At 42.5% G+C, this 19,957-nt stretch overlaps 1 protein-coding gene across 1 annotated transcript in view; it reads right to left on the bottom strand.

Annotated features, from left to right (window-relative positions):
* LOC124613649 (outer dense fiber protein 3-like) overlaps positions 1–17,805 on the bottom strand; it is a 52,701-nt gene extending 34,896 nt beyond the window's left edge. The window contains exon 1 of the mRNA XM_047142363.1: positions 17,556–17,805. Within this exon, the coding sequence (XP_046998319.1) occupies positions 17,556–17,805 (250 nt within the window). The remainder of the gene's footprint in view (positions 1–17,555) is intronic.
* Positions 17,806–19,957: the final 2,152 nt, after the last annotated feature.

The raw sequence follows: 19,957 nt of genomic DNA, 5'->3' as shown, positions 1-19,957 counted from the left end.
GTCATTACCTCCCTTTCCTGTCCCAGTCGTGTATGGTTCGCGGGAAGACCGACTGCCGGAAAGCCTCCGTTCACGCTCGAATCTGTAATTTTACATTCGTGATCTCCTCGGGAGGTATAAGTAGGGGGAACCAATATATTCGATACCTCATCCAGAAACGCACCCTCTCGAAACCTGGACAGCAAGCTACACCGCGATGCAGAGCGCCTCTCTTTCAGAGTAAGCCACTTAAGTTTGCTAAACATCTCCGTAATGCTATCACGATTACCAAATAACCCGGTGACGAAACGCGCCGCTCTTCTTTGGATCTTCTCTATCTCCTCTGGCAACCCTACCTGGTACGGATCCCACACTGATGAGCAATACTCAAGTATAGGTCGAACGAGTGTTTTGTAAGCCACGTCCTTTGTTGATGGACTACATTTTCTAAGGACTCTCGCAATGAATCTTGTAAGGTGTCAGGCAAATCCAACACCTTCCATGAAAACCCTGACATGATAAGCAAATCCAGCAGTATGTCACATAGCTCCGAATAAATCGTGACATTAAATTAACCAAAGTAATACGAGTACCGAGTGAGCAAATGGAATACCACAGATTAACACAAGAATGCCTAAATGCATGTCATACCTTCCCACCGTGAGACAGACGCAGTTCCAAGGGGAGAAACGAGAACAGAAGCCGAGAGCAGAACCGTGTTAAGCTAGAAGGCGATAAGGGACGGACAACCACGTCGCCAGCTAACCGCTAGGACCACCCCAGCCGCAAGTTTTAGCGTGAGACTTTTTCGCGTCTCTGTTACGTCAGGACCACCCCCCCCAGCCCATGTTAAAAGATAGAGCCCTCCAGAAGAACAGTATAGAGCTTACGATAACACAAAAAAGGCCACCCCAGCCCGCAAGTTTTTCCGTGAGACTTTTTCGCGTCTCTGTTACGTCAGGACCACCCCCCAGCCCATGTTAAAAGATAGAGCCCTCCAGAAGAACAGTATAGATCTTATGATAACACTAAAAGGACCACACCAGCTGCAAGTTTTAGCATGAGACTTTTTCACGTCTCTGTTACGTTGCAAACTTTAAAAACATTGCCCCACCACGAAAAGTATAACGTTTCTCATTGGATAGACAGAATTTTGTAGGCGGAGCTTAAGGTTAACATTGAGACCCTGATTGGTCAGATGAAAACACAGCCAGATAGTTTTTTTAAACCAACTTCGGTAAATTGTAGTAAGAAGAAGTTAGGGGAGAGTTGCTTCCGAGACGGCGAGGTGAGCGGAGCTGTGCTGCCCGCCTCCCCCTGACGAACACCGACAAGGTAATGAACGCACGCGATGCCGCATAACAGCGCATAAAGCTTCACTCAGAACTGCAGAAGTCTCATCTTTTACACCGCCTTTTTGCTTAATACTAGTGTCGATCGTCAATTAAAGCTCATGGTGTTCACATTTGCCACTTGAAGTAAAAATCTGAAACGCGATGATTTTTCTGTTATATAATTATTGAGAAGCCACATCAGCCACTGTAATTTACGACAAGTTAGATAAGTAATTAAAGATAATTGAGGGTCACTGTAGACCATTTTGATAGTTTTCTCTTTTGTGAAACTTAATTTAAACCTAGATTATAGATGTGATATGGCATAGGTCATCCTTCGATCCATTGTAGAACTTGGAAACCCATTCAGGGAATATTCGTTCACATTTTTGTTGAACGCAGTTGGTTTTTACCATCCTGTATTAAAATATTTCCTTTTATCAATAGTGCAATTTATAAACAATGTTTTGTGAGTAGAATAAAATTTCCAATGGTAAACTTAACTGCTTTTTCGACGTTATTTTACCAGCTAACTAAAAATAGGAAAGCCTTGAACCCCTTCCACTAAATTTAGTTAGTACTAAGATTCTTCTACAGGGAGCGCAGTGGAGCTGATGCTGAAATCATTAAGTACTTGGTTATATTATCGCTAGTCTCACTGAACTCTTCTGAACTCTACATGTCATGTGTGGTCTGGCGTCTCCTTACCAGCAACAGGGTCAGGTTCAAACTAGTCAATTCCCTAAAAAACACGCTCAGAGCGTCGTTGCGCGAAAGTGGTAGGGAGACACGATATAGAACAAACAGACACCATGCAGAATGTTAGAAAATGGCGACCCTGCCAGGATGGTAAATACCATGATTGAAGGTCGCCCACATGCCTAACTAGGTCAGAAAAACATCCTGTTGAAAAATTTTCGTAATAAAAAAAATTTTGTGTACGTTATAAATAGTCAAAAACAGTTGCTGCAGCGATAGATAGTAAGAAAGTATTGAATAAAAGTGAGACATTCTGGCAGAGACAATAGCATAATTAAGTTATGAATTTTAATATTGTTAGAATTAAGTTTTCTCTCCAATGCAAGCGCACAGGTGGCGGATACATCGTTGACAAGTTGGTTCTGGCCCAACAAGTAAGTGAATGGTTTGTCAAGTCGTGTGAACAAAAAGTTTATGAAATGCGTGAGATCGTATGAGCGTATGTTGACGCGAAGTAGGGCGCGTGAATTGCTTTTAAAACAGAAAATAAAGGATTCGAAAAGATTAGCAATGGCAGATCGAGACCTTGACCGAATTGAGGTAGAGACCCAGCATGAAAATGGACAGAGAATAGAGGACAGTACAACAGACGATGCAGTATCGCGAGAAATAGGACATATAACGCACCATAACGAGGATAATGTACGTCAGCATACGACAGAGGAGCAGGAAAGTAGAGAGACAGTCGATGAGGATTCTAACTTGCGTCTTGAATACGTAGAACCCATAGTACAAGTAATCAGAGCTCCCTCACCAGAGAGTACAAGGAATGGGAGCAGAAACGTGTCACAGCACAGTTCAATGCAATCGATTGCGAACCAATTCTTTGGCGAAAAAACAGAGCGTAGGACATCGGAAGAAAATAGGACCCACCAATCTGGCAGAATTATTACAACAAATTACGGAAACCATGACAAGGCAAAATAAAGACGTAGCGAACCAAATTCAAATTCAGAATGCAGAAACCACGAGACAAATGCGTGAGATTAAAGAACGAAACAAAAAAAAATCGGTTACACCTAAGTTGTATTGAAGACGAGGCAAAAGAATCTCGAGAAGTGATAGGAAACTTAATAACAGGTCACAATCAATTGAGAACAGACATTGACAAGGTACAAGCGGACGTACAAACATTGCGTAATGACACTCAGGACGAGATCAAAACATTACGTAACAACACCCAGGGAGAAGTCAAGAAACTAGAGAAACAGATAAACGAAATTACTAGCCAAGCAGCAGGTACAGCGCGTGAAGTTGTTGAAAACTGTGTGTTACACAAACGTATCACAAAAGCAGCGCTGAAAAGATATGATAACCGCGTAGTCAAAATAGAAGCGCAAACGAAGCGACAATTTCAGAAATTGCGAACAGAGTTGTTGCAAACCATTGAAGAGCGTAGTGAACAGGTCTGCAACCACATCCGTATCTGTAACAGCACCGGAAAAACAAGCAATTAACGAAGATATTACGCATTTGCGATTCCAATCATACTGCGGAAAGTAACATACGTGAAATCAGACAGCCTGCACAGCAACAAACACGTTTCGAAATTCTTGATGAACAAACGTCATCACAAACACATGCGGAACCACAAATGTATGTTTCAAGACAGTTTGGATCGTGCAATGAACCAGGAAGGTTAGCCAGACAAGATACCAAACCAATACCTGACAATGGAAATCCAGGTCGCGAAGAGTACAGTGCAATGCATTCAGCTACACGTTCACAACCGATGGAAGAAAATTATTGCGTAACACTCCAACGATACTACGCAAGGGTAGGCGAAAGTTACAGTGGAAAATATCCAATGGATCTACCACAAACGGAAAGAACGACGGGAGAAATGATCAGAAACAAAAGTGGCGAAGAATCGCGAATTTCATATGGAACTATGACGAAGTACGACAACGATCATTTCCTCACAGTCAGAAAATTTCAACACTTTCGAGAAGGAAAGTCATTACATCCACGAACTTTTGTTGATCAATTCCGAGTAGGATTACCAGAACACTGGACGCTAGCACACAAATTAGACTTTATATGTGCACACATGTCAGGAACAGTCGCAGAAACCATGCAGAATGTTGCAGCGACATGCCGATCGTACGAAGATTTCAGAGCGAAGTTTCTCTCACGATATTGGTCCAGCGAAGCACAGGACAGAGTGAAGTACGAATTATTACAGAACCCATATTTTGAAAATTCAGGAGAGAAGAGTCCCGTGAAATTTTTCGAATTAATGGCTAAGAAAAATCACTGCTTAGATGTGCCATACAGTGACGGAGAGTTGATTAAATTATGCGCGATGAAGTTACCATTGAAATACCAGTAATCATTAGTAGGTCGCGGAGGCAATGACGTCGAAGCATTTAAAGGTATTTTAAGGGAACTAGAGTTCATATTTTCGGAAGATGACGCAAGAAAAAGACGAAGCGCACGTGAAAACGAAAGCAAAAAGCAGTGGAATCCACAAGACACAGTACGAAGAAACAATAATTACGAACCAGGTGATAACTTCGCACCAAGAAACGACAATAGATTTCAACAAAGAACCGGTTATGGATTTAGAAGAGAATATGGCAATAACTATAATTCACCAAGGAACGGCAACAACTATTACAGAGGGAATAACGACAACCGGAACGGGTACTGGAGAACCAATAGACCGACAAATTATCAACAAAGAGACCACTATCAACAAGCTGAACAAAAAAAGAGAATACAGATAGAAGAGGTGGAGGTAAGACCACCAAACCCCGATAAACGTTCGAATTGACAGCTAAGCGTCCATGCCAAAGAGAATGACGCACCGACGCAGGACAATTGCAGCACCTTGAACAGAGAAGTAAAAATCTTATCACGAGAAGAAAAGAAGAAGGAAGAAACAAATCCGCAGGGACCAGATGAAAACGAAGACAAGAAAATAACAATATCGTGTTGGGACGAAACTAATTGGGAGAATACTGACGAGGGAGCCGGGCGCGGTGGCCGTGCGGTTCTAGGCGCTCCAGTCCGGAGCCGCGCTGCTGCTACGGTCGCAGGTTCGAATCCTGCCTCGGGCATGGGTGTGTGTGATGTCCTTAGGTTAGTTAGGTTTAAGTAGTTCTAAGTTCTAGGGGACTAATGACCACAGCAGTTGAGTCCCATAGTGGTCAGAGCCATTTGAACCAATACTGACGAGGAAGATGAATTACCAGAGGCATGCACAACGAATGTAGGAGGAAAGGACGAAGTAATGAGTATTGCAGAGCTATTTGAGATGGAAACCAGGGAAAGTGAATTCAATGAGGATAATGCGCAGTCGACAGAAGTTGAAAATAAGTTACGAGTGGGCACACAACCCAACGTATATAATGAAGGAAGTTATGAAGTGATAATTAGAGCATTTAGATGCGATTATGTGGAAGTAGCGATGAGGAAGGAGAAGATAGACGAGGATGAGGAAAAAGTAGAGGATGTTGAAGAAAGTGTAAATGAAGGAAGAAATAGAGAAGAGGAAATAAAAGAGAGAGAAGTAGCAGTCGAAGCTTATCCTACAGAAAGTTCGAATTCACAAGGGAAATTCCTAAAAAGATTCATGTATGATTCAGTGGAGGAATCGTTGATGCAAGAAGAAGAAGAAGAGAACCAACCCTTTCAAATTCAACCAGTTGTGAAGGCCATGGTAAAGCATATCCCAATCAATATTGCAATTGATAGCGGAAGTGAACTGACTGCGATCTCAGAAAATTTATTCATGCAGTGTAATGCCAATGAGGAATTGCCAGTAAGATTGAAGTAAGAGGTCCTATTAGAAACAATGCTGCGGAAGTTACGAGACAAACAAGGTTAACTCTTTCGTGTCAAGGTCAAAAGATCGAAGCCAACTTCGTGATTATACCTAAACTAACTGTAAATTTGATTATAGGTGCAGATTTTTTAAATGAGAGACAAGCGATAATAGATATGGGGAAAGGTAGCGTAACATTCGGGAATGTCACATTTCTCTTTGAGAAAAAGCTAAAATTAGAAAAAATACCAGTTATAAACAAACAATTAAGAATGACACAAGATAAAGAGGATGAAGAATTAGAATGGTATGCACAAAAGGGGGAATTGCCTCAACTCATGTTAGAAGTCCATAAAGAAATCGACGAAAAACTGCAAGAAGTTCAAGGTGTTTCGGAACACAGTAAAAGAGAATTAGAGGGTATTTTACGAGATAAAGCAGAGGTATTTTTACCTAAGACTGGCAGTATTAAACACTTTCAGTACAAGTTTGAAGATTAATTTTATTACTGGTAAATAATCAGCACAATATTTCAAGATTATGTTGCAGATAAGATCGTCAGGAGAAAGAAGAATGAAGAGAGAGGAAGGTGGGAAAAAGAAAGTAGTTTCAATAAAAACAAAAACAAAAATAACACCAATACTACCATAGATTAAGGTGAAGGGATAAAGTGTAGAGTCTAACAGCATGAAATACTAAAATGCTATACACCACGACACTACACAAAAATAAAAAACGAATTTGAGGATTCTTGTAGACGTTAAAACTCAAGATATCTTAGAATTGTAACATGGAAAGGGCGCCGAAATTTGTAAAGCTTTTAAGAAGGCGTAAAACAATGTAGGTACTAGACACATGTTAGATGATTATAAGTAAAACTTTTTGTAAGAACCATTGTAAAAACTCCAGCAAGGATGAGATCCAACAACCCACAAGTTGCAACGTGAGAAGTATCAAGAAAGGAAAGGATGTAATTAGCAGGACACGATTCCTGCAAGGCAGAAGCGTTGAGAGAAGGGAAAGGACAGTGAGACCAACAGAAGGCCCTTGTATCGGAAGTGAGCAGTATATCTGCCCGCTAAGGGGAACCATGCTGTGACAGGACACGGAAAGCCAAGAGGGTCTTGGGACTGACAAGCAAACACCGGACTTTCACCGCTCGTAAACCCTGGGACGCCGGACGCCCCGACTCAGCAGAGCGAGCAAAAAATGGCCCGACAAGAAGACAGCTTGGGCAAGCCACCATTGACAAAAAAATATGTGTAGAAGTCACACTACTGCTATTAAACAGCATGCTGCAGTACGAAACTGAAAAAACTTTCACAAAGTAAAAATCACACGTCCAAACAATTTATCAAACTGTTACTAAGAGCAGAACTTCAAAGCGACTAGTTATCAATAAATATTCCCGTGTCCTGCCCAGAGAAGAATAAAAAATCAAGTAAGAAGCAGAGAAAAAGCGGGAAGAACAGAAGTTGAAGATTCGCAAGATTGAGACCAAGAAAGAAGATTGGCGAAGAATAGACGACATACCTTCCCAAATCCCTATCCTATTGCAATCTAGTCATCTGCGAAGTGTCACAACGAAAAACGACCGCCTTCAGCGACACATAACGATGACTTTCACGCATACAAAGCCAGTAAACCACGAGATTCTGCACTCACAGCGCCATTCCATTATGGGACCTCCACAACAGCAACACACTGTTGCAAAGCCAACAAGGAACAACGAATGAAGCTGTACATCAAATACTTGCCCACATCCATCTCGCTCAAGTCCATCACCTTCGTGCAAAAAACATTCGCCAACTTCATGCTTAAACATTAATAGGATTGTGTGAATGTGTGAAATCAAGTTATGTGATGTAGGAATTGTGCAAAAGAAATGTGTGAAAAACTAAATAAGTTAAGCACACCAGACAGCTAATAAACTACAAAATAACAGTCATTGACTATGGACTTAAGTAAAAAATAGACTATCGATAAAAATAAGTCATTAGTTCTGAAATGGACAGTATATAGAGAACAAAAGTAAGGCACAATAAACACTAAAACTATATGCCACTTATTTTCTCCCTATAAAAATAAAAGAATATCTATATTTTACTTATTTTCTCCTTATAAAAACAATGAATAAGAAATTATCTTGTTGGATGTTTTACCTTTTTTTTAACATTTGTACCATTTGTTAGGATAATATCTCAATACTTGTGTATGTATATTTCTTTGTCAAAGCAATTCTTGGAAATAATTCTTATTTGTTAGTGTAACAATGTTGAAATGGGTGTCTAGAAACAAAAACATTTTACTTGTACATGATATTTAGAAAATGTGTTAGGAATAGATTTTACTTAATTACTACATTTATAAAAACAATATTTCTAAGAAAATCGATGTGAAAGACTCCTCACTTTCCATAACAAACTTCTTAAAAAAACAAACTTCACAATTAAATAACGAAAGAAAATAATTAAAAAATAATAATTGTAATAGAATAAAAATATTCTTCCCTTGTCAGTACAAACACATTTTTGATAATAATGTGGAAGAATATAAAAATATAAATTAGTAATACAAACTAGCGTAGAACAGAATAATATGGCTGAACGGTAGGCAACAAAATTTAGATAACGGAATAATTTTTGACTGGCTTACACAACGATTCAATCATTGCCTAACTTCAGTACAAAAATTAAGTTCGAAGGGTGGTGATATGTCAGGTGTCAGGCAAATCCAACACCTTCCATGAAAACCCTGACATGATAAGCAAATCCAGTAGTATGTCACATAGCTCCGAATAAATCATGACATTAAATTAACGAAAGTAATACGAGTAACGAGTGAGCAAATGGAATACCACAGACTAACACAAGAATGCCTAAATGCATGTCATACCTTCCCACTGTGAGACAGACGCAGTTCGAAGGGGAGAAACGAGAACAGAAGCCGAGAGCAGAACTGTGTTAAGCTAGAAGGCGATAAGGGATGGACACCCACGTCGCCAGCTAACCGCTAGGACCACCCCAGCCGCAAGTTTTAGCGTGAGACGTTTTCGCGTCTCTGTTACGTCAGGACCACCCCCCCAGCCCATGTTAAAAGTTAGAGCCCTCCAGAAGAACAGTATAGATCTTACGATAACACAAAAAGGGCCACCCCAGCCCGAAAGTTTTAGCGTGAGACTTTTTCGCGTCTCTGTTAAGTCAGGACCACCCCCCAGCCCATGTTAAAAGATAGAGCCCTCCAGAAGAACAGTATAGTTCTTACGACAACACTAAAAGGACCACACCAGCTGCAAGTTTTAGCATGAGACTTTTTCGCGTCTCTGTTATGTTGCAAACTTTAAAAACATTGCCCCCACGAAAAGTATAACGTTTCTCATTGGATAGACAGAATTTTGTAGGCGGAGCTTAAGGTTAACATTGAGACCCTGATCGGTCAGATGAAAACACAGCCAGATAGTTTTTTTAAACCAACTTCGGTAAATTGTAGTAAGGAGAAGCTAGGGGAGAATTGCTTCCGAGACGGCGAGGTGAGCGGAGCTGTGCTGCCCGCCTCCCCTGACGAACACCGACAAGGTAATGAACGCACCCGATGTCGCATAACAGCGCATAAAGCTTCACTCAGAACTGCAGAAGTCTCATCTGTTACACCCCCTTTTTGCGTAATACTAGTGTCGATCGTCAATTAAAGCTCATGGTGTTCACATTTGCCACTTGAAGTAAAAATCTGAAACGCGATGATTTTTCTGTTATATAATTATTGAGAAGCCACATCAGCCACTGTAATTTACGACAAGTTAGATGAGTAATTAAAGATAATTGAGGGTCACTGTAGACCATTTTGATAGTTTTCTCTTTTGTGAAACTTAATTTAAACCTAGATTATAGATGTGATATGGCATAGGTCATCCTTCGACCCATTGTAGAACTTGGAAACCCATTCAGGGAATATTCGTTCACATTTTTGTTGAACGCAGTTGGTTTTTACCATCCTGTATTAAAATATTTCCTTTTATCAATAGTGCAATTTATAAACAATGTTTTGTGAGTAGAATAAAATTTCCAATGGTAAACTTAACTGCTTTTTCGACGTTATTTTACCAGCTAATTAAAAATAGGAAAGCGTTGAATCCCTTTCACTAAATTTAGTTAGTATTAAGATTCTTTTACAGTGAGTGCAGTGGAGCTGACACTGAAATCATTAAGTATTTGGTTATAACATAGCTAGTCTCACTGAACTCTTCTAAACTCTACATGTCATGTGTGGACTGGCGTCTCCTTACCAGCAACAGGTCCCAGGTTCAAACTAGTCAATTCCCTAAAAAACACGCTCAGAGCGTCGTTGCGCAAAAGTGATAGTGAGATACGATATAGAACAAACAGTCACCACGCAGAATGTTAGAATCTTAATCTGGCACCCGCCTTACCAACAGTTAATTTTATATGATCATTCTACTTCAAATCGTTCCGTATGCATACTCCCAGATATTTTACAGAAGTAACTGCTACCAGTGTTTGTTCCGCTATCATATAATCATACAATAAAGGATACTTCTTTCTATGTATTCGGAATACATTACATTTGTCTATGTTAATGGTCAATTGCCACTCCCTGCACCAAGTGCCTATGCGCTGCAGATCTTCCTGCATTTCGCTGCAATTTTCTAATGCTGCAACTTCTCTGTATACTACAGCATCATCCGCGAAAAGCCGCAAGGAACTTCCGACACTATCTACTAGGTCATTTATATATACGAGGGTTGCCCAGTAAATAATGCCCCATATTTTTTTTCTCCGAAATAAAAAATATTAGAAATGTGACACTTTAGGTGCAAGTTATTTGAAGTTTCCCGCGTGTGTACGCAAAGTTTCAATTTCCTCCGACAGAGAGCGGTGGTGTAGGAATGTTCTAAAATGGCGTCTGCAGGTGACATCCGTCATAAACAACGTGCAGTGATTGAATTTCTCGTAGCAGAGGAAGAAACCGTGGACAATATTCATAAACGCTTGTGCAAAGTCTACGGAACATCTGCAGTCGATAGGAGTACTGTTGGTCGCTGGGCACAGAGGGTGAAAGCATCAGAGGGCGGTGCTGCGGAGCTCCGAGATTTGCCGCGGTCGGGAAGGCCTCCCACGGCTGTCACGCCTGACATGTTGCAGCGGGCTGATGTTCTCATTCGACGGGATCGACGCATTACGACTCGACAGAGGCTTATGTCAAAACATTAGACAAACTTAAGCAGCGCTTCCGGCGCCTTGGGCGTCATGTTAACCCACAGGATGTTTTGATTCAGCATGATAACGCTCGTCCTCACACAAGTTTGAGGACTTGTGAACACATCGCGAAAGTGGGTTGGATAGTGTTACCCCATCCACCCTACAGCCCCGATTTGGCTCCTTCAGACTTTCACTTGTTTGGGCCAATGAAGAATTTCATTCGTGGAAGACGTTTTGCCGATGACGAAGAAGTGATTCACGAAGTGACAACCTGGCTCCGTAGGCAGAGTACAGATTTTTACCGGCAGGGAATACACGCTCTTGTGTCTCGCTGGAAAAAGGCCGTCGAACTTGAAGGAGATTATGTGGAAAAATAAAGCAAGTAGACTAAACATCAGTCTTTCACATATGTAAATTTGATTGTTGTGGAATAAATACTTCTGGAGAAAAAAAATATGGGGCATTATTTACTGGGCAACCCTCGTATATTGTGAAAATCAATGGTCCATAACATCTGGCAGGTGACCTGGGAGGCCAGCTGGGGCCGCGACCAGACTAACCTCTGCTAACAACTCAGTAAGGCGTTAAGATTGTGTAAGTGTGCTACAAGGTTCGGCCAGCTGTATGTGTAGTTGTTCCATCCTCTTGGAAGTAACTTTAGGTCTTTTTCTTCTCCGTTGATGCTGCTACAAATGGTTTCAAAATGTTGGCAATGTAATGCGAAGTCAGCGTCTGATGACAGAAGATGAGGTCAATAATGTGGCATGCAGACTCTGCACACCAAATGCCAGCTTTCTCATTATGCAGTGGTGTTTCGTGGAAGTTATGCGGATTCTCCGCTGCCCAGAACCTATGACTCTTATGAGTTGACATAACGACTCATGTGAAACCAGGCTTCATCTGATGTAAAGAACAGTCCACGCCCAAGCTATTCATTGTTGTCTCAGTGAACAGCCACTCACAAAGTTGGAGGTGTTGTGGAGCACCTGCTGGAGTACGCGTATTCCTCTGCGTGATCGATGTGATATTCCGGTCTCCAGCGGCAGGCGTCGGGTTGATTTGGTAGGACTCTGCATTTTCTGGTGAACTGCAGCCACATTTTCTGATGTGCGGGTACGTTTCGGAATGTTTTATGACATGTTCAAAACAGGTCCTGTCTGAAGCCATTATCAGAATAAACATTGCATGGCACAATTTGCTGGCACTTTGACACCATTAAACTTCTCAACAAACAACTGACCACAGCGTTTCCACAACTTTGTTGTCACGTTACTTTTCAAACTAATACAGGCTACTCCATTGTGAGTACCATCGTCTCCTTTGGACTGCTCCGCTCACACTAACAGCGCGCACTACGCTCTGAACTGGTGTGGATCACGTGACGGGCATACATGTGGCGTGAGCGTCACGGAGTGAGGTCCAATCGTATTCATTCGTCCCGGTCACTTCTAGTTGCCCCACCCTATACTAGACAGTTTTTTATTGTTTTTGTCCATGTTACTCCTACCTAAAAATGGAAAGCAAAGAGCCTGCAGTAGAAGAGATATAGTTCACAGTATCCAAGATGCTCATAGCTCTTAAGGTACGCATTATAGAACCCACGTTCACTACACGTTTCTGGATCAAATGATCGTTCCTGTCATATCCCTGAATACTGACCTTTCGTCCTGGTATAACCTCTATTTTCAGTTCCACTCGCTCGTGTAGAACCATAATTATAAAATAAGCATCATAATTTGTTGGATTGTCAAATCCTACTGACGTTACAAAGTACATATGTATTAAACTGCAACTGTCATGTGCAGTTTCTTCGCATCTGACAGTAAAATTACAATGATTTTTATGTTTCACTTCTTTAGGATGAAAATGGCTGAATCATAGATCATATACTTTAGTTGCATATTGATGAGCAGTAATACTATAACATACTGCGATTTTATGTAACATAAATGATAAATTTCCATTTTTTCAATTTGTCACATTAAAATGTTTGCAAGTTTCTTGTGATTACGATGCTTGTGACGTACAATGGCATCATTTTAAACGCTTCTCCTTTCTATGCTTTTCTTCAGACTGCAGTCATCAATAATGGTCAGAATAGTGAATATATTATACATTAACACATACATTTTCATTGTTTTTCTCGAATATGTGCACCTATTTCAGTTCAGTATGTAAAGATATTTTTGCAAAATTTAGTGCTTAGAGCATTTTTGCAAAATTTAGTGCTTAGAGCAAAATGTGTAAAATAATCTTCGACTAAAGGATTGAATATTGACGTTTACTGAGAAAGTTTATTCAGTTAGGTAGATAATGTGAGGACTCAATACATAGATCAATCAAAGCAACATGGTGCCCTCTATAAAACACGGTAAATTTGCATCGTCGGTAAAAGACACCAAGTTGCTCACACTCGTGGATGAAGTAAGGACTTAAGGTTACGGTCATTTTCATTTGCTGAGAAGGAAGACAGGCGAAGTCAGCAGCTAGATAATGCGCTGTGCGCACAAAAAAAAGGATGGATAATTATTCTACGTGTAGTAATATATTCTAGATTACAGGTACAACGCTCAATAGCTATATTCTTCATCTTCTTCTTCTTCTCCTTTTTCGTTATACTTTTTTCGTTTCTCAGTGTAGTTGGCATTGTTATAAGAGCTACAGCAATGTTAGTGCCAGTTGGTGGTCGAATGCTCCTTCTGAAGGAAGGAACGGAATCTATGCATCCCATCTGCGTGTGTCTAGGGTAACCCTCATGTTCAAGCGTGATAAGTTTTCTAAATGTTTGCGGAGAGGGAGTCTTATGCAGGGCATGGGAACCAGATCGGTATTCACCTAGTTGAATGTGGGGAACCGCCTAAAAACCACATCTAGGCTGGAGGTTTCACTAGCCCTCGTCGGCGCGCCTCCCTGAATCCCGGAAGCGCCGCATTATCGCGCTCAGCTATCCTGGTGGGATCTCAACAGTTTCGTTATGATACTGTAAATGTAGGCTGACTTTAACTGCGTTGTGAAGATACAACATATCGACTGTAGACGTGGCACAGATGCCATACTTGTAACATACATAAGATTGTAACTGTCACAGCTACTGAAATTTATGAAAATGCATAGTTGCAGCAATATTACGCTAAGTCTCACTCTCAGAAGACAGATCCACGCCTGTCACCTGAGACAGGGAGAAAAAAGAGAGAGAGAGGGAGAGAGAGAGAGAGGGAGAGGAGGGAGAGAGAGAAAGAGAGAGAGACAAAGAGGAAGAGGAGGAGGAGGAGGAGGAGGAGACTGCAACACGCACACACAGGAACGAATGGTGAATGCGAATATTTTACCGGTTGCAAACTGCATCCCAAATAATTACTTGGAAAGTAAATAGTCCACGTGCACACTTGTAGATAAGCGAAATCCTTTACAGAATGTGATACTGCAGCTCCTCACCTTAACTATCAGCACTTGGTGCGAGGCCTACGAGGAAGTCAGGTCGGGGCGCGTATGCCACAGCACGTGGCACTTAGAGAACTTAAACGAGTGCCAGCGACCGTTTGCAGCGGGGAGCGAGTAAGTATTTCAAACGAATTTAATACACTCCTGGAAATTGAAATAAGAACACCGTGAATTCATTGTCCCAGGAAGGGGAAACTTTATTGACACATTCCTGGGGTCAGATACATCACATGATCACACTGACAGAACCACAGGCACATAGACACAGGCAACAGAGCATGCACAATGTCGGCACTAGTACAGTGTATATCCACCTTTCGCAGCAATGCAGGTTGCTATTCTCCCATGGAGACGATCGTAGAGATGCTGGATGTAGTCCTGTGGAACGGCTTGCCATGCCATTTCCACCTGGCGCCTCAGTTGGACCAGCGTTCGTGCTGGACGTGCAGACCGCGTGAGACGACGCTTCATCCAGTCCCAAACATGCTCAATGGGGGACAGATCCGGAGATCTTGCTGGCCAGGGTAGTTGACTTACACCTTCTAGAGCACGTTGGGTGGCACGGGATACATGCGGACGTGCATTGTCCTGTTGGAACAGCAAGTTCCCTTGCCGGTCTAGGAATGGTAGAACGATGGGTTCGATGACGGTTTGGATGTACCGTGCACTATTCAGTGTCCCCTCGACGATCACCAGTGGTGTACGGCCAGTGTAGGAGATCGCTCCCCACACCATGATGCCGGGTGTTGGCCCTGTGTGCCTCGGTCGTATGCAGTCCTGATTGTGGCTCTCACCTGCACGGCGCCAAACACGCATACGACCATCATTGGCACCAAGGCAGAAGCGACTCTCATCGCTGAAGACGACACGTCTCCATTCGTCCCTCCATTCACGCCTGTCGCGACACCACTGGAGGCGGGCTGCACGATGTTGGGGCGTGAGCGGAAGACGGCCTAACGGTGTGCGGGACCGTAGCCCAGCTTCATGGAGACGGTTGCGAATGGTCCTCGCCGATACCCCAGGAGCAACAGTGTCCCTAATTTGCTGGGAAGTGGCGGTGCGGTCCCCTACGGCACTGCGTACGATCCTACGGTCTTGGCGTGCATCCGTGCGTCGCTGCGGTCCGGTCCCAGGTCGACGGGCACGTGCACCTTCCGCCGACCACTGGCGACAACATCGATGTACTGTGGGACCTCACGCCCCACGTGTTGAGCAATTGGGCGGTACGTCCACCCGGCCTCCCGCATGCCCACTATACGCCCTCGCTCAAAGTCCGTCAACTGCACATACGGTTCACGTCCACGCTGTCGCGGCATGCTACCAGTGTTAAAGACTGCGATGGAGCTCCGTATGCCACGGCAAACTGGCTGACACTGACGGCGGCGGTGCACAAATGCAGCGCAGCTAGCGCCATTCGACGGCCGACACCGCGGTTCCTGGTGTGTCCGCTGTGCCGTGCGTGTGATCATTGCTTGTACAGCCCTCTCGCAGTGTTCGGAGCAAGTACGGTGGGTCTGACACACCGGTGTCAATGTGTTCTTTTTTCCATTTCCAGGAGTGTAGTTCTTGACAACGTGTTGAGAGGCATACAAGTGCTCAATAGCACACGACAAAATTAAAGCTTTTAGTGGCTACCTTTTCAATTAAATATTGATTTCTCGTGGGTCCCGCACGGAGCCGGCTGATAAGCCGACTAGAGTGACGTCACAAGCCCGTTGCTGGGCCCACATGTCTCGTTGGTGCCGACTGGGTGGGAATGACGTCACGTTGTGACGTGTTTTGGTATAAGATGTACCAGAAAATAAAAACGGCTGTACGAATGAACTACCATATTCAGCTGAAATCCGCAATAATTTTTACAACTGCGAGAATGTATAACACCTTTGACTGTTGTGTTAGTTTGTGAAAAAGTCGATGCGAGTGATAACAGGATGAACGAAAGATTTTTGCTGATCTAGACATTAACTAGCACAGACGTTTTAGGAATTTTAGAAGAGAGAACCAGTATTGGCAGCCATTAAGGATGGTTTTCCGTTTAAAGCATTTTCATTAAATATAAGGAGATTGTAATGAAAGAAGTGTTTCAAGAAAACAGCTATATGATTTTCTGAATACATTTCAAGTTATTTAAAGGTACAAATTGACTTTATTTCCTTTTCCATATATTGAATTATGTGGATATGAAATGTCGGAGACTGTGATTTTGTTCCTGAAGTAACTCCTGTACGGAACCTGTTTATACGGTTAAGTCACTGAATGCTCAATTTCACCCACGATCTGCATTGAACCTACATTAAGAGCTAGGTGATTTTAGCAACATTTTACGGACCTGTCATAGCACTACTGTCGCGATCCGCTGTTTCTCTCCGGGGGAATAAGTTTTCTTACAGCCGACCGTGAACTACGAGAGCTGAGGCGAACGGAGCCACGAGATCAACGGAGACTGAGCTTAAAGTACAAGTAGCAAATACTTGGTTCTATAAAAATTCATAATAATAATTGAAATCAGATACTGAGTCATTTGAAGAGCTTCGAAATAATGTTTCTAACCATAGTAATTAATGCCAGCTAACTTTCTTTGCGCATGAGTACATCGTAATCACAATTCTAAATAAATTAACTCTTTGGTGTTTTCCTGCCTTAGATAATAATAAATTAAATAAATGAATCAATAAATAACTAAATAATTAAAAATTAGAATAATCATCAACTAGTTGACTTGCTGTCGCTTTGAATGAGTTTATATATATATATATATATATATATATATATATATATATATATATATATATATATATATATATATATCGCACTTTTTCAAATTAATTGTATTGTATTACTAACTTACGAAATCTAGTCTATCGTCTGGAAGTGATTCCTCAAGCAATCAATCGAGGTTGGGGACATTGCCCTCACCAAGTCTCGAAGCCAGGGTCTCGCGGTCCAAATAGGAAACTAAGGTCCAATTCTTTACTAGTACCTACTCCGATTCAATAATGTTTACAATATACTTCTACGTTAGCTGACGACATATCGACAATAAGGATATGTACTTACAGAGCGGCTCGAGCGGCCAGCGGGCCGTGTACTGGGGCGTGCCATCCTTGCCGAAGCGCGTGTAGTACTTCTCGATGGTGTAGCGGTTGGGCGCGGGCCTCACTCGCCGATCCACCAAGGGCGGCTTGGGTCGCATCGTGTAGTTGGGCGCGCGGTACTTGGTGGGGTCATGGCCCTCGTAGCCCACAGTCGACGGCAGCCTCACCGCCGCCGGCCCGGGGCCTGCAAATAAACTAATAGTTATCTCCATTTCCCAGGAAGCAGGGCAGTCTCCTCTCCGAGAAACCAATTCTCGGATATGCAACCGGGTGGGAGTATTTGGCTGACACAATAATTCTAAGACTGTCAGCTGCTACTGAAATATAAAAGGGATTTAACAGGCTTATATATCGCCCCCCCCCCTCCCCCTTCTACAAGGTAGTCAGCAATGGGTCCGCTCCCAGCGGCTCGTGAGTGTCCGCCGCTGAAAGCGATTCGAGGGTTGATGGTCTGTCTGAGATTCAACCGCACACCGCCTCTGCTCTCGTCGCAGGCGGAGTGCAGACTCCCACGTCTTGATGAAGTAGCATCCCGCCACCTTGTCAACGAGGTTTTATATCTGCCTTATGTCGACATCCTCCTTTACAACATTTTCTCAGAAAAATGGCACCTACACCATGATTCGAGCGTTTCATACCATCTCAGGAAGGTATGAGAGTCTGCACTTAACCTGTTTGGGAAGCAGGGGCAGTGTGACATCGAATCTAATACACAGTCCTCAGAGACCAAGATGAACTCTGGAATAGTCTCGTGGATGGAAACGATGGACGCACCCTGGGGAATCTCGTGGGAATCTCGAGGTCTGTGTGAGATACTACCACACACCGCCTCTGCTCTCGACCACACACCACCTCTGCTCTCATCGCAGGCGGAGTGCAGACTCCCACGTCTTGATGAAGTAGCATCCCGCCACCTTGTCAACAAGGTTTTATATCTCTCTTATGTCGACACCCTCCTTTCACCTACACAATAATTCGAGCGTTTCTAACTATCTCAGGAAGGTATGAGAGGCTGCACTTAACCTTTTAGGGGAGCAGAGGCAGTGTGACATCAAATCTAATACACAGTCCTCGGAGACCAAGATGAACTCTGGAGTAGTCCCGTGGATGGAAACGATGGACGCGACCTGGGGAATCTCGTGAGGATCTACAAAAGGCTTGATCTTATTTTAAATTCCTTTTGAGGGTTTGTAAATAGGTTATTAACAATGCAGACAAAAGGAGCAATGTTTTAGTACAGAGTATTTCATTTAAGAGTAACGATACGTGCACAGAAAACAACACACACGTTAGAATAGGCCTATGGGCAGCAATCTAAATTCCATATTGTTATTTATCGATGAACAGTATTAAGTGTATAGTACATAGAACTATTGTTCAGAGACGGGCGGGAAATCCTCGTACTCAGGCAACCTTGTTCGGTATCAGATTTATTTCGTAAGTTCGTATCAATGTTACTTCTCATCAGTTGTAGCAATCGTCTGTTGGGATTCATGTTTGCGTTTTTTCCCAGTCGCAATCGAGTTTTAATTTGTAGCCATGGAAGATGTAAGCGGTCATAGTTACTTTATTGAGGAGCGCTTAGTGACAAATGTGTGGGTGCACTAACAACACATACGGCACACAATGAAATATATTATGGGAGTATGTGAGCTACCGCCCATTTGGCCTTCCGAAATGCCTCCACGAAAGAAGAAGAAGTAAATATTCCAGAATTCGAATCAAGAACAGCTGACACCGTAACATAGAAGTAAATATCCTCGGAGTAGTAAAGCGACTTAAATCACTTAATAAAAGCAAGTCTTCTGGTCCAGACTGTATACCAATTAGGTTCCTTTCAGAGTATGCTGATGCATTAGCTCCACACTTAACAATCATATACAACCGTTCGCTCGACGGAAGATCCGTACCCAAAGACTGGAATGTTGCACAGATCACACCAATATTCAAGAAAGTTAGTAGGAGTAATCCACTAAATTACAGGCCCATATCATTAACGTCGATATGCAGCAGGATTCTGGAACACATATTGTGTTCGAACATTATGAATTACCTAGAAGAAAACGGTATATCGACACACAGTCAACATGGATTTAGAAAACATCGTCCTTGTGAAACACAACTAGCTCTTTATTAGCATGAAGTGTTGAGTGCTATTGACAAGGGATTTCAGATTGATTCCGTATTTCTGGATTTCCGGAAGGCTTTTGACACTGTACCACACAAGCGGCTCGTAGTGAAATTGCGTGCTTATGGAATGTCGTCTCAGTTATGTGACTGGATTTGTGATTTCCTGTCAGAGAGGTCACAGTTCGTAGTAATGACGCAAAGTCATCGAGTAAAACAGAAGTGATTTCAGGCGTT

This window comes from Schistocerca americana, chromosome 4 (assembly GCF_021461395.2).
Source record: "Schistocerca americana isolate TAMUIC-IGC-003095 chromosome 4, iqSchAmer2.1, whole genome shotgun sequence".
Classification (NCBI taxonomy): Eukaryota; Metazoa; Arthropoda; class Insecta; order Orthoptera; family Acrididae; genus Schistocerca; species Schistocerca americana.
The sequence above is the reverse complement of the archived record's forward strand: the minus strand, read 5'-3'. Positions and strand labels throughout refer to the sequence as shown.